The 15,464-nt window shown below is 50.2% G+C and overlaps 1 protein-coding gene and 1 long non-coding RNA gene across 2 annotated transcripts in view; both read right to left on the reverse strand.

Annotated features, from left to right (window-relative positions):
• Nucleotides 1-15,464, reverse strand: part of LOC309649572 — a 284,234-nt gene that overhangs the window by 29,721 nt on the left and 239,049 nt on the right. The window lies entirely within an intron of this gene.
• POGK (pogo transposable element derived with KRAB domain) lies at nt 317-15,061 on the reverse strand. The gene is made up of 6 exons (XM_082437931.1): nt 14,876-15,061; nt 13,461-13,594; nt 7,769-7,895; nt 6,814-6,981; nt 4,022-5,505; nt 317-2,201 (listed from the first exon to the last, which is right to left on the reverse strand). Exons 2-5 carry the CDS (start codon nt 13,590-13,592, stop codon nt 4,034-4,036), a joined length of 1,899 nt encoding a protein of 632 aa, XP_082294057.1. The 5' UTR covers nt 13,593-13,594; nt 14,876-15,061; the 3' UTR covers nt 317-2,201; nt 4,022-4,033.

Genomic DNA, 15,464 nt, shown 5'->3' on the forward strand with positions numbered 1-15,464 from the left:
TAATATCCCTTTATGAATTTCCTTCGTGTGATTTTTCCTGAGAGCATCCAAAATATGACTGATTGATGGAGGGAAAAAGCTATTTTTGCCAGGGCCCTTTCCCCTACCTTTAAAAGCCAGTTTAAAACCACACGTAACATTTGTCTTTAAAGACACCAACATTACTTACACTGCCATCCCATGAACAGACTTTTTCATTTCAAGGGTGGATTATATTGGTGCCAAACTGAGTGGAAAATAAAGTGTAAATGAAGAGCTTGAAATGTGACTTTTCATAAGGCTAGCAGATAATAAATAAAACCACCAGAGCCTATCGTCTTTATTATCAAAGTTTATTGTCGGAGTCAGTTCCTATCTACTGGGGAGTACAACTATGTCTCAATATGTGCTATAGTAACTCTAGGGTAATAGCCATTCTGCAAAATAGTTGTACTGGGGCTCTGTTAGGCATAGATCATAATTAAGTCAGTGGAAGAATGAGCCCAGAAAAACCCTGACAGTAGAGCCATTACTCTAGGGAAGTTCCAGTGCTAAGCAACCTGTAAGGCATCATCTATCAATCAGCTGACGATGAGACTCAAGGAGGTGTTGGTGGAATGAAACAGGAGTTGAACCCATTTTCTACTCTTCCCTGCAAGACAACTATGGCTCCAATGCAGGAACCAAAAATTAGGTCTTATAAAATCCTTTAAGCTCCCAAAGCAAGTAAAGTAGGACACGAAGAGGAAAGGGCTAGGAACCAGGATAGTGGAGGATAAATTAAGTGGAATTGGAGGGAATGAAAACTTCTGGAATGAAAAGTAGCTGGATTTAGATGCCGTTTGATATGACAATACAGTACAGGTAAAAGCAAATGGGGAAATGATTCAAACATTGAAAGTTATTCAGATATCAGAAGTTAGGTGAAATTTCCCCTCTTGGAGGAAAACTGGTTTTAAAAAATGGGGAAGGTGAATCACTAATAGGAAATTGAATACCTGAGTAGAAATAGGTGTTTCAAAATGCCAAGAACAGTATAATATACAAATGAGCTGGGTCTACAGGAAGGAAAAGTGGTTATGATAGCCTGTTAACCAGATCTGACATTGGAATGACATTTCTAACAATGGCTCTGTCTATGAAGTTCTGGCATATTTTTCGTAGCACAGGTAGCTTTGAAGGAATGTTTTCATAACACTCAACTTATGTGGGAATGCAAATTACTTTAGTGTAAAAATTCAAAGACCTCCCACCTATTTCTGCAGGATAGAAGAAGTCTTCAAACAGCTGTGGCTAAAGGGCCACGCCCTCTCACCACGCTTGTGAAAAAAATAGTAAAGGAATTAACAAAACAAGTATCAGATGAGTCAATGAGCTTTGTACCATGTAGACAGCAGATAATTTATGGTGACTTCTTCTGCAGGCAGCCTGAGAAACAGAAGAGCTTGTGTACTAAATGCTACCCTATCATTAAATATAATAATAATGAAAAATAGGGCCATTAAATGAGACCCTAGAAAAGTCTAGCTGCCAACCAGATTGGGAAGATAAATGAAACGGCATAGTTTATTTTAATCTGTATCTTCCACACTAACCTAGTTTGTCTATAGAAAAGCCATCTGCTGGCACCAGGCCAGTATGTCTGAATTTTGTTGTTATTATTAGCATCTCATTTTTCCAAAAGAGGAAATGTGTAAGTAGCAGGTGTACATAAATGACCATTTCTACAAAGCCTTCTCTGCTGTCTTGACCTGTGTGGGGACAGGTTCTACTAATGGAAGCATTTTTAAAGGCAGAAGAAAAAACATTGACTTGAGGTTTTCTCCACAGAAAGAATACCAGTGGAGTTGGGCCCGTATGATGAGTCTCTTATTGGTGCTGAACAAATGGCCTCTTCTCCAGGAAATACCTTTGTTCATTCCTATCTATCTACAGGTTTCTTTTGATGGACACATGGAGTAATCTCTAAAACAAGAAATGAGGCAGAAGCAGTTTCTTTTCTAATCATGTCTCTGATGAAGTGAAGGGACCTAGACTTTTCTGACACCTCATGGACGTGGGGCGAGGGTGGGCGGTGTCCCAAGACAGGATGCTCAGGCTGCTGTCCAGACCTGGGCTGTTCTGAGCCCCATGGCCTCTTCCTGCTGCTCCCTGTGTATCCACGCTGCGAGGAATCTTCTTGAGGATTTTCCTCCTCAACTGTTCCAAATACAGTTCATTTGCTGGAAAACAGAGAGAACCTAAGTGTGAGTTAACCCTTGGATTTTAGACATTGTATAACTTTTCAAGAACATATTTATTCCATTAGATTTCCAAACAGATGAGAAGAGGCCGTTTTATGCCCATGTTGCCTCCAAAATGTCTTGTTCGATGAGAATCCCTGTCTACTTCTAGCACTTCCTCAGCTCAAAAACAGGGCAGCTGTACAGAGAACTGTGGCTGTCAAGATGAGCCAAAGCTCATGGCTGGGATCGGACATAAATGCCTACGTACATAGCTGTAGCCCGGCATTGTTTTTCTCCCTTTCCTCTTCTGGCAGTTTTTGATCCAGTCCTTTGGGTAGCAAATAGCTTAGAAAATTAAAAATGCACAAAAATGTTATCTAACAAGGGGTGGGGGGCGGGAAGGTAAAAAGGATAAAAAGTCACTATAATTCAAAGCCTGATATCCAGTGGAGGCAGTGTAATGATTACCAGAAAAGGGAGGCTGAATTCACGGAGTGAAAGAATAAGGGAACATGAGGGGAAAAAAGCAATTTTGGTGATTTTGGCTGTAATAGTAAGAACTTCTCCTTGGCTCTGTAATTCTAGGGGTCTCAGAATAACACTGTGGTTCAATGTTAGGAGTACAGTTTGATTTGGGGGCAGGGAAGGAGACATAAGTCACTCTTCAACTTACACAGCATGAAGGGGGGCGGTGTAACAGAAGATTTCTCTTAGCATTTCATTTGGAGAAAGAAGCAAGTAGGGTGGAAATACCTAATTATACTTTAAAGGAAAGAAAAAGAAACCGTCAAGATACTTTTAGGTCCTCTGTAAAAGGAGTGCTCTCTTCATATTAAACACTGTCTGGAGGAACAAATGAACTGACAATTAGGGAAATGAGAACAAGAAGGTAAAATGAAATGTCTGTTCTCTCTGTACGCTGCCCACTGTAGGTGGTCGCTCTCCTCTCTCAAGGGGTCCAGGTGGGGAGGCTCACTCCTCTAGCGATATCTGGTGGCCCCCCCACTCCCCACTTCCTTTTAAAGCTGTTGCCCTTCTATACTCAACTGAAAATTCTCGGGCCTGTCGTCCTCAGTCCTTAGACTTTACTCACTGTAGTCCGAGATAAGCATTCTGGTTTTTTCTATTTTTTTATTTTTTGGTGCAGTTTCAATTTAAAAATATCACCCTTCAAACGTCTGTGAAATTATTATAATTGTTCACTCCATGTGAATGTCATGAGAATAAGATGATGGTTTAAAACACACTTTTGAACTCCCAGGGAGAAGCAGGCATAAGCTATTTCTTTCCTTCCCCACTGGGCTACTGCACACCACCCCAGGACGGAGACCCGAGGCCCAGGGGACACAGTCCGAAGGCACATGCGTCCTTACGTCCCAGCCCTACAGGCTAGCCAAGGCGAGCACGGCCGCTCCAAGTGAATCAGGTACACACACTGGCCCTAAATGTTCAGCACGATTTATAAGGGGAAGAAAAATTTTGGTTTTGCAGACAAAACTTTTTCTTATCGGAGCCATGTCAGACTACACTCTTTCAGGCCCAAATAATTTCAGCGATAATTACGGCTCTCAGATTAAATGTTCTGGGAGCTCACTCCTTGTTCACTTCATGCATTATACAAAATACCCATGAAATAAGCCAAGCAACCAAAGTTTCAAATAAAGGAGAAAATGCTGATGGCCTGTTACCTACAGCACTGCACTGTGGGCTCGAAGAGTTCTCGGAAACAGAGGAAAATAATGGCAAGAGAAAAGGTGTTTGCGGAACCCAACACGTCCCTCAGGGTAGGCGCCGGGCAGTTCCTCCCGACTGCTTACCTTGGCTATCCCTCAGTTGCTCTCTGTCAGGCTCTCAGTGTCGCACTCTTTGGGCGGTTCCCCTCCTCCTGGCAGCTCGCTCTCGATTTCCCACAGGACGTCATCCTCGTCCTCCAAGTTGCTAGAGATGTGGCACTTCTTGAACCCCTGGACGATGGATTCGCTTGAGATGCTATTCCACGCCACCATGACCCACTCCAGAAAGAGGCCAAGGGGCGGCTTCTTGGCGTTCCCCGTGGGGCTCAGTGCCAGGTTCCCCGCCAGGAGCCAGTTGGAGTACTGGGCCCGGACACTGTCATTCAGGGGTTTGTAGACCACCACATCCAACACCTGCAGCTGCGAGGTCAGGCCCCCCGGGATGATGACCATATCGGTGCTCATGCTTTCCATGGAGCTCTTCACCGAATCAGTGGCGTGGCCCCGGAAGCCGTTCAGGATCAGCATCCCTCGCTGCTTGGGCACTGCGCCGGTTCTCCGCCTCCACACCACTTCCAACCAGTCCTGCATCAAGTCCTCCGTCATCCATCCGTACCGGTGACAACGGATTTCCATGCCACTGGGGAACTTCCCGGGGGGGATGTATGTGCCCCTCAGAATGATGTACGGAGGTAACTTCCTCCCATCTGCCAAGACACCAAGCATGGCTGTGATTTTCAGTTTCTCCCTGCCTGGTGTCTTGACCAAGACGGGCTTTTCACCCTGGTTGTCCACAGTCACCCTCGAGGGCACCTCTAAGCAAATGGGCGTCTCGTCAGCATTTCCCATCTGAGCCACCTGGTAGTCGTGTGCCCTGCGCAGAGCCAGGACGCTCCGCTGGTAGGTGACGAGCTTCTCGGTCAGGTCTTCCGGCAGCTGCTGGGGCACCGGCACCTTATGCCGCAGAGACAAGTCATACCTTCGCATCATTCTTCGACACCAGCCCAAGCTGGCCTTGAACCCTTTCTCCGGAATGTTCATCTCCTGGGCGATCTCCAGAGCTTTCAGCTGCATGGCCTCCCTGGTGATGGGGTCCCCTTTGGCCTGCATGTATCGAACGTACTCGGCCACGCGCTGGTCCACCAGGGCGAAGCGCCCGTTTTTGGGGCCCCGGAAGGCGCGCCGCATGGCGTGGGCGTTCTGCAGCTGCGGCTTCACTTTGCGCCAGTCGCGGACGTTTTTTTCCAGCACCCCGAACTGCTTGGCCGCCTGGCAGTTGTTGGTGCTCTCGGCGTACTCCACCACCATTAACTTGAACCCCGCGTCGTAACTGCGGCGCATGCCCCGGCTGAACTGAAACTTCCCGGCCAGGTCGTCTGCCGAGAGGTCATAGCCGGGGAAGCCCATGGCCATGTAGAAGGGGTACCCCTCGCCCCACTCGGGCAGCTCTGTGATGTCCCGAGGCAGACGGAGGCCATAGCTGTCCAGGTGCTGAGGCTGGGGAAACTGGGAGGCCGTGTTCACCGGGCCCACCCAATCTGGGGGCTTCACGTCAGATTCTTCATTTTCTGGCAGACAGACAGGGAGGGGCAAAGATAGTGCCCGTAAGTAAAATGATTTCTGGCTCATTCCCTGGTTTTTTTTTTTTTTTTTTTTTTTGGTCGAAATACCAAGAATACCTTAATCTCAAATTCACTAAAAGCAGTAGCTCTAATAACAGGTAACACTTACGAAGTCCTTACCCCTGTGCCAATTCCCATGGATTACCACATCTAATTCTCACAATAACTTTTTTATTTATTTTGTTCATTTCTTCTTTGCAGGTGAGTCTAGAGAAATTAAGTAATGCATCAAGGCAGCTGAGCTAGGAAGTGGCAGAGCTGGAAACTGAATACAGGCAACAAGCTTGGATCACATACTAACTGTGTGGGCCATGCTTGGGTCAAAATCATCTTTACCTGGACGAGAAGCCAATTATAACCCATTTTACCACATAATATTACAGAATTTGTATCATCATGGGCTGAATCATATCCTTTAAACCAAGAAAATCTATAGCAATACCACACTTAGCAAAGTTAAGCTTATAAGGCAGAAGTATGGTTCTTGCATACCAATGTCAGAACTGGGTTTCATTGTATGTTTCTGTTTAGAAGGTGGCCACAGAAGTTGAATACGACTCACAGAAATTACCATATCTCACCAAAACTAAGATGCCATCAATTGCAAGATGCACCATTATATGCCATTAAGAAAAAAAAAAAGCTACTAGTGAAACTATAACATGCCATCAATTTTAAGAGGCATTCTCAATTGCAGAGATGTTAAAGTGATGAGGGAAAAACGTGTCTTGGAATCAATGAAATACAGCATTTTAAACTATTACTTACAGAGAGAAGGCAAATCAAACCACTCTGGCTGTTGGGAAGCTGTATTTATCCAACTCCTGCCCTCTAACTATGTATCTTGATATAAGACCAAGTGTTTCTTTAGACATATTTGCTCAAATATGTACTACAGCTGCTATTGCTTTTTCTATCCAAGATTAAGTAGACAGGAAGCCAAGTAAATAACCCTGGATGCATGCTTCGTCACACTATTTTCCTTCGTTTTCAGAGGTGTGTGGTGTGCCACCAAGGCACCCAGGATGTGCGCTGGACCAAAGCCATACAAACTTCAATTTGGGTCACCTGCATACAAAGGTGCATGTTGAGATTTATTACTGACAGTCGACAGGTGAAGAAATGGAGGCTCAGAGAGGTGGATGAAGTCGCCTAAGGTCACATAGCATAGGAAAGGAGATTCTGAAACTCCAAAGCCCATAATCTTTCTGCCTCACAACCTTGCCTTACTCTTAAATACCCCACAGAATGTACCTGGAAACTTAAAATTCGTCTTCATTATTCTCCCATTGGACGGATGTTGAATTGGGTTAATCATAGTACCTGCAAAGGTTCCTCCCTGGAACTGCCATTCGTCAGAATTCTGAGACTCCTCCTCCCTTTCCAACCGAGTGATCATGTCGGGCTTAGGGAATGGGAATTCTGTTTATAGGAAATAAAACAGGTAACAGCTGTGTGTTACTGTCTTGGAACACTGCCAAAATAAGTGCTTTATAATACTTAAGAAACCCTCCCCTCCACTCCCACCCCACCACAGTCTTCTCAATATGCAGATTTATGAAAGGTGGGGGGAAAGGGCTCAGGGATACTTAAAGAAAAAATATGATGGGAAATAGGTCTGTCCAAGGGGATTTATGAATCTCTGCTAATGTACTAGCAACAACAAAAAGGAACTGCATTTAGCAGGCAAGTGGGTGAGTGCAGCCGTGGATCTAATGAGCGCTCTGGTACCCTGATGAGCAAATGGGGAAATCCCTCCAAATGGTTACATTCTAATAATATGGTTACATTCCAATAATATGGATATCAATGCTGGGAAGGGAGCAAGGATTCTTCGAGAATATGTCCGCAAGCTTCTAAGGCTGACAGGGTAACAATGAGACCTGTCTTCCCTCCTAAGGAACATATGAAGCACAGGCCCAGACCCATGGTGACATTTCTTAGATTATATCTTATTTTTTCTTTTTTTTGATGAGAATGCCTGGGTTGAATGAGGATGGTTCTGAGAGCTGGCACAAGCTGCTGAGTAGAAGGACACAATATTTATATCCTGCCTAAATCAAAAACAGGAAATTAAATGGGCACAGGCATTGAGGGGACAGACTCCAAGTTCAGGAGAGAGGGATGTTGGATACACCAGAGAAGAGAGACATGGAAACAATTCTCTGGGCTCAGAGCTTCTAGGAGACAAAGGAAAACAAAGCTTTACCCAGGGACAGGACAGTTTCATAATTCATCCTCATGACCTCCCGGTAGAGGGCCTTTTGTTGCTCCGTCAACACTTCCCACTCCTCATCGGAAAAATATATGGCCACCTCATCGAATAGGGCTGGCACCTGGAACAGTGAACAGGCCTTTCTCAACGACTAGTAGGCACGTGCACACACAGATCACACACCCTCATCCCACAGGCGAGGGCCTGGGCCCGGGGAAACGTCTGTCCTCAGTCACACGGCTCCTCCGAGAAGCAAAACCAAGACAAAAACAAGGTCTTCCGTGCCCTGCTGAGTGCTCTCCTCCCCCGGCATCCACAGATACGGAGAGCAGCACCTTGAGAAGAAAAGCCCCCCGTACTGGTTGGGAGACACTGGATCCTCACATCCAGCAGGGAGAGCTGATCACGGCTCAGCCCCCACCCAGAGCCAGAACCAACCACGCTCAAGGAAACACCCTGAGACAGCTGCCCCACCAACACAACCCTGCTCTCCCTTGGTCACAGATCCTCAGCCCAGGAGGGTGTTGGGGGCCTCCTGGGCACTAGTCTCCATCTGCAGGGCACTAGCCCCAGTTTTTGACTCAGAACCCAAAGCTGCCAGGGAGGGGCCAGTGGGGGGAGGAGGAGGGGGAGGAGGAGGGGGGAGGGGGAGGAGGAGGAGGGGGAGGGGGAGGACAAAAGGGCTAATTAGAGCTTCAATTTATGTAATGAGATACTAGAGCAGACTGCTTTGCTTTGATGCCTAGACCCGCAGCAGGAAGCCCTAAGGACAGAGAAGAGGGCTCTACTCCTGCTCCTGGCTCACCTACCTCCCCACCCCCATGGGCCAGTGGGACAGGGGGTGCCTGAGCAGCCAAACGCAGCCAAGCCACCCAGACCAACCCCATCTTGTTCAACTATCTGCTTTTCTTTTTACTATGTGTTTTCTTTCAGTCATTAAAAATCCTACTCCAAAGTTCATCGTATTCAGTGGTAAGGGATCTGGGCTGCTGCTTTCAGTTATTCCCCATAGCTGAATCTAGGGCCTGGGGGATCAGAGTACTGTTTTTCATCTGCTTAGAAAAGTTCAGTGTCTGCACCGCCTGCAGCTTCTTCAGGCACCCGGCCATCAATCATCTAGATCTCCTGGCCCTTCTTCCTTATTCACGAAGCCCACCTCGTCCCTCCCCACCCTCACAGCCTCTTCCACATAGGGAGAACCTCCTAGGAAAGGCCCCGTAACTGCTTCCCTTATTTCCCCCCACAGCCCCATTTAATTAAGGAGGAAACTGGCTCAGAGCAGCCCCGTTTCTGGCCCAAAGTCACACAGCCAATAACGGCAGGGTTGAGAGTGGGACACAGCACTGTCTGACTTCAAGGCTCCCGCCCTTACAGAGGGCAGAGGGGCCTCCCAGGTAACCAGCTCGCAGGCCTCCGCCCCCACCCCGCACACGCTCAGCGGTACTCAGCTGCTGCAGTTCCCTGAACAAACCATCCTCAGACCCTCCGTGTCCCCGCACATGGTGCTCCGCTGCCTCGGAGGTCCTCCCCATTCTTGGCCTGGCTGGCACCCACCCACCTTCCAAGACTCAGCCCAGACGTCCTGTTCCCCGGGGAACTGGTCCCAACCCAGGCTGTGTGCCCTGTGACGCCCTGGGCTCAAGGCTCTGGTGGCACTTATCACACTGCAGAGTCCTCTTGGTTTACCTGTCTGCTTCTTCCACTAGAATATTGGCTCACTGAGGGCAGAACCTGGGCTTATTCCGTTTTGTTTCCCTAAGCCTAGAACACTTCCTGTAGGTAGTAATCCCTTAAAAATGTGTTCTTGAATCAAAGATTTAAGCAAATAACCTCTGAACTTCCCTTCTCTTATTCCACTTGGAATAGCTTCAAATAATCGTTAAAATTTATCTGTCACAAAACTGAACTTACTCTTTGGAGTAAGAATGGACAAAAATCCCTAGTGTAAAATACCAGGAGGTACAAACGGATTGGTCTCTAGGCTCCGCTCAGACTTCATCAATCTGGAAAGCCAGGCAGCCAGGAATTTTCCATCCCACCCCATCCCACTTCCCAGGCTTTTAAACAACTCTCCCTTTGGCCTTTTCTCTCCCTAGGAAATTCCAGATCTAGGCCATACCTATTTATAGTCCCTTTCCCTTTGCTGATAAAACAGGACACAGGACTGGCTATGCCTGTCATTTCAGAGGGGCTACCCACATCGATCCTTGTAGAAGGTAACACGTCCTGGGCCTGGTAAAAATACCAGCAGCCCCGGAGCGGTGAGAAGGCAGCTGGAGGCTGGGGCTGGAGTCCTCTCCTCCCATTTGTGACTGAGCCCCGGAGGATCCTCAGACAAGCCCACGTTATGCTCCAGAGGCGCACAGTGCAGTGGCTTAGGAATCCTCCTCGCAGCAACCTTCTGTGAGAATTGAGCAAGCCTTCAGCCAGCCCTGCTGTGCAGGCCTCCCCTCTCTCCACAGAGGCCTTTTATCTAGCCGAGCACGGCAGAAGGTAAACAGGGCCAGCCCTGGGCCAAACTCAGAAATCAGGCAGCCGGCATCCAACCCCTGGACACCCTTGCTTGGCCTCACAGGTAGAGGCCCTCGATCCCCGCCTTCCTCCCTTCCCTCAGAAGGCCAAGGACTCATCAGACAGGTGTTCTTCCTTCAGCTTCTGTGCGCTGCCTCACTCGGTCCCACGAGCTGGCGTTCCAACGCTTATCTCCAAGGGTAACCGTCCTAAAGTACTTACACGCTGCCCAGGCTCGCTGACAGAGCTGCATGACCACCCAGCAAAGACAGCACTTAGAGGGCTGGGACCGGTGCACTGATAGAGTGCCTGCTGTATGCCAGGCACTGTGTAGGGCGCTCCCTCTTACGTGGTTAAATGTGTTATCTTACCGAATCCTTTAAATAATACAGGGATACGGGGATCACCACCCCAGTTTTATGGGTGAGGAAACAGGGCTGATAAGTATCTTGCCCAAGGTCACAGAGTTAGCAAGTCTGATTCCCAAGCCCGTGCTTTCTCGGCCGGCCACTTAGGCCAAGTGGCCTCTGCCTGGTGGCGGTAGCAAACCCTAGGGTCCCTTAGAAAGACAAGCCAAACCCTAGGGTCCCTTAGAAAGACGAGCCGAAGACTTCTCCCTCAGAGCTGCTAGGGAGGGAGCTCAGACTCCTGGGCGCAGCACACTCCCCCGCAGGGCTGGCTCGGTCCCCTGGCCCCCTCTGCTTCTCTCGCCCATCCCCTCCACTCCCTGACATGCACTGCAGGCTCCAGCTGCAGGAGCTGCTCCTGACTCTGCACACACCAGCTTTCCTCTCCAGTGCTTTTGCTTCTGGCTGCCTGGAGGGCAACACCCTCCCTTCCCTTGGCTGCTTCCACCTATTCCTAAGCCTTGGTTCGAAATACAGTTTCCCTTTTTTCAACTTGAAATTGGATTTCTACTCCAATTCTCCCACGAAATATTACCCTAATATACAGCATGACTCTTTGGTTTGAAAAGCTTTTACTGATCACTCTAACACAATCCCAAACAACCAAAATACATATTCGATTCTTTTCTTCCCCTAGTTTTAATGCTCTAGAGCAGGGTTTTTCCCACCTCAGCACTGCTGACATTTTTGGCCAGATAATTCTTCGTTGTGGGAGCTGTCCTGTGCATCACCGATGGGTAGCAGCGTCCCTGGCCTCTACCCAGGAGATGCCAGTAGGATCTCCCACTCCCCAAGCCCCACCCCGAGTCATGACAACCAAAAACGTCTCCACCCAGACGCCCCTGGGGGGGATGGGGCTGGGGGCAAAACTGCCTACTGCTCCAGACCAGGTCCCTGCCTGCCTTCTCCAGTTCTCCAGCCTGCAGCAGAGCCCGTCCTGAGCTGATTTCCCCCACAGAACTCCAGATACTGTGCAGTTAATTAGATTTACTTCCCTATCTTCCTCACAAGACTAGTACCCCCGCGAGACTAGGGATCTTGCCTTAATAACACCCAGCACTGTGCTCAGTAGCTGCGGAGGATGGCAGACTGCCTGGGTGCCACACATGCCAGTCCCCCTCCTCCAGCTCCTCTGGTTACCTCCTTCTTTCCCAGCCAAGCATGGGCCTCACCTTGCTCCTCTCTGTGTTGTCCCAATACACTCACATGTTCGCTTCTACCGCACCTGTTTTGCGCACTTCTCCATTCTGTGTAGATGTTCTCAGTTGGCCAATGCAGCCTCAAAGCCATGAGTTCTTGCTCAGGGCTAGATGGGACTGACGCCTGCTCTCCAAAATCTCCCCAGCTGCATGGATCTGAACTGGGGAGGAGGCCAGGGTGGGCCGAAGAGACAAATGCAATCCAGCCTCCACAGCTAGATAAGCAAAACCAGAGCCTGGTGTTGTATTGCTTTAAATTGTTTTTATTGAAGTATAGCATACATACAACAAAATGCACTACTTTTAAGGTTCCACCTCAAGAGGTGTTTTTAAGAACAAATGTCAGCGTACATGTGTATCCTAGGGGCAAAGTAGATAACCTTGCTGCACCCCGTGCAGTGGGAGCGGAGCGGGACTGGATAGTTTAGAAGGACCATGATTCTATGAATACAGATCTCTCATTGGAAACAAAGGATATGTATACCGATGACATTCATACACAGTGGAAAACTAAGCAGAGAAAAGGAATGTCATTTTGTTGCTTCTTTAAAATGTTTACCATTCATGCCCAATTATCATGAAGTCCAGTAAGTACTGTGAATAATGTACATAACGATGACTATAAGTATCTGTTGCATTTACACTTTTATAAGTTTACTCTAATGCTATCACACTATGCTGTTTGGATATGCTCCCTATTCACTGCTGCCTACCATCCCAATCCCTCCATCCAGGACCAGCTGGAAATGCAGCTCTCTCCTGTGTCAACTACTGTAAGAGGTGTTCACACAGAACCAACTGGCCTCGTCTCATAAAGCTCTCCTCACGTCAGTTCAGTGCCCCAAGACTTACTTAAATGGTTCCCTTCAACCAGCGGTAGGTGATAAAGACTCTCTCCTCACCCAAACTTTGGTCAGGCTCCTCTGAGCCCTCTTCTCCACTAGGCCTCTATCTTGGACACATACATACCCACCGCCGGTTCTCAGTCTGCCCAGACCAGTTTTAGCAAGAATCCTGCTAAGTCAGTTTAGAAAGAACTCCCCACCGTGGATGTCTCCCCTTAGTAATTTTCCATCCACTGAGCCCTCCGCTCTGCTCCTTGGCTATAAATCCCCACTTGCTGAGCCTGATCTCTCTCCCCTATTGTGACAGTCTTGAAACCTATCTCAATAGTCCTGAATAGTCTTCCTTATCATCTTAACAAATGCCAGAACAATTTTTCTTTCACATAGGTCAGCGGAGATTTGGTTGGTGTCTACAAGGTGCCTGGCACTGAGCAGGACATAGGGAACCCATGGGTACAGGAGAGAGACACAGTCGTGGCCTCTTGGACTTCCGATCCTGATGGCGTGCCTGAAGCTGCATGCCTGAAGGGACTGTTCCCATAACCAGTTCCTCCATTCTTCACTGTGCCTTTTAAAGCCACAGAACTGTTTTCTCAGGAATGCAAACACACCGGGCTAGGCTATTTTTACTTCCTATGTCTGCTTGAGGAAGAGACTTAGTACAAGCCTGGTTCCCAGGCCTGCCCCTCATAGCTATGTGTGGACTCCACACCTTCTTACTTACCCATCCGCCTTCTGAGCAGATTCGGACTTTCTGCATATCTGTGGGGCCATCCTCCAGTTCCCGGCTCTGAATCTCTTCTTCTTCTTCCTCTTCTTTCAGGGTCAAATGGAGAGGGTAGGCTGTGGACTCCATCTCTGCAAGCAAGATTCAGTTCAGAAAAATCAGGTGCTAGTGTGAACTCTTTAAAGCCTGTGATGGGGGCAGCTCAGGCTACACAAACCTTTTTAGCCCCAAGCACAGTTCAGCTGGAACAATGGAAGGGGACAGGGCCAGGCCTGGGGAGGAAGGGTTTCAGGGAAAGCACCAGGAAGCTGGAAGGTGACATATTTAATTATGATAAGAAGAGGGTTGCAGGCAGATAGCATACCTGGCTGCCTTCAAATATTTAAAAAGCTATCTGTGTAAGAGAGACCAGACTGGTTCTGTAGAGACCCAAAGGCAGAACAGGCCGCTGAGTAAACATTCCAGGAAGAGGTTTTAAAGAGTGCATCAAATGGCAGAACTTTCTCACAGCCAGTGCCACCCAAACATGGAATTGGCAGCAAGACAGCGGTGTTGGCTTCCTTTCAATGAAGGCATTTGAACACAGATAGAGCACTCGCTCAACTGGGTTGTTCCTACAGGGCCAGTTCAGCATCAGGAGGTTGGTTGGCCCAGAGTGCCCGGATTTTCCAGATTCAAAGGTTCTGTCCATGAGCCAGGTCAGAAAATAAGAGTGTTCTGCCTTAAGCGACTTTCCAAGCCCAGGAGTCGGTGATCCTTAGTGAGGGGTAATGCGTGGACACCCAAGAAGGTGCAGAAATCAGCTGGGGCCAGGCTCTGGGCCCACCGCCACTGGGAAGACTCGCTGCCTCTGGGCCGCAAATTCCCTCTCTTCTGCAAATTCTCTCGCCCAGCTCCTAGGCCAGTACAAAGGGCCGCGCTCCTGCCCTCTAGGGGCGCGGGCAATTCCTAGGTGTGGAGTGAGCGTGCATCTTGTGGGCCGCATCCTCCCGGGCTTCCAAAGAAAAGATCCTTCCGGAGTTCAAAGTCTGCTTCTTCGATATTTTCAAAAAGGACGGGCGAATGCGGCAGGATAGGTCTGGGGCGGGTGGAACAGGCTTCAGATCCCTGGAGCTGGGGCCCGAACTTGGCCGCGGCCTCCCCCACCGGCTCCCGGGAGGGAGATGGGGGGATGGGGGCGCCGCCCCGCGGCGAAGGTGCAGGCGAAGAGGTATCCTCTGCCGCCACCGCCCACCCGCCCGGCGCCCCGCCCGCCGCCGCTGCCGCGCCCCCGGGCGCGCTCCGGTTTCTCCAGCCATCTTGTCCCATTTCCCTTTCTCCGCGGCCCCGCGCCGGGAGCGCTCCTGCCGCCCCCCTGCCCGCGCCCGGCCCGGCCCGTCTCCCCGCCTGGCCCGCTCCCGGCCCCAGCGCACCTGCCAAGCGGCCGGGGCCGGCGCCGCCTGCCTTCCCCGGCGGGCCCGCAACAAAGGCAGTGGCGGCGGCAGTTGCAGCTGCAGCCTTGGGACCCCCCGCCCCCGCCGCGGCCCAACCGCCGGGGGCCCGAGGGAGGGGCCGTGTCGCCCCCGGCCCCCGCCCCGCCAGCCCGCCGGCCCGCGCGCACTCACCGCCGGGCCGAGAGCCGGGGCGTGGGCCGGGGCCGCGGTGGAGACGCCGAGGGCTCCGGCCGGGCTGTCACAGCGCCATCCTTCCCGTCTCTCCGGCTTCCCGTGCGCGCGGCCCCTCGGGAGGGAGCGGGGAGGACACGTGGTGGGAGGAGGGAGGGTCCGGCCGGGAGCTGAGGGTGTTGGGAGGCGAGGGGAGGAGCGCGGCTGATGTCAGCGGGCCGCTGCGGCGCCGGGGGACGGCGCCCGCGCCAGCTCCCGACCCTCCTCCCGGCGTGGCTTCCGGCCGGTCCGCGCCGCGCGCTCCTCCTGGCTGAGCTCCCGACCCTCCGCCCGGCTCCGCCTCGCTGGCCTGAGTAGTGGTGCTCTCTGCCCTCTCCGCTCCCCCTGGTGCAGTTTC

Source organism: Balaenoptera physalus, assembly GCF_965194825.1.
Source record: "Balaenoptera physalus genome assembly, chromosome: 1".
Classification (NCBI taxonomy): Eukaryota; Metazoa; Chordata; class Mammalia; order Artiodactyla; family Balaenopteridae; genus Balaenoptera; species Balaenoptera physalus.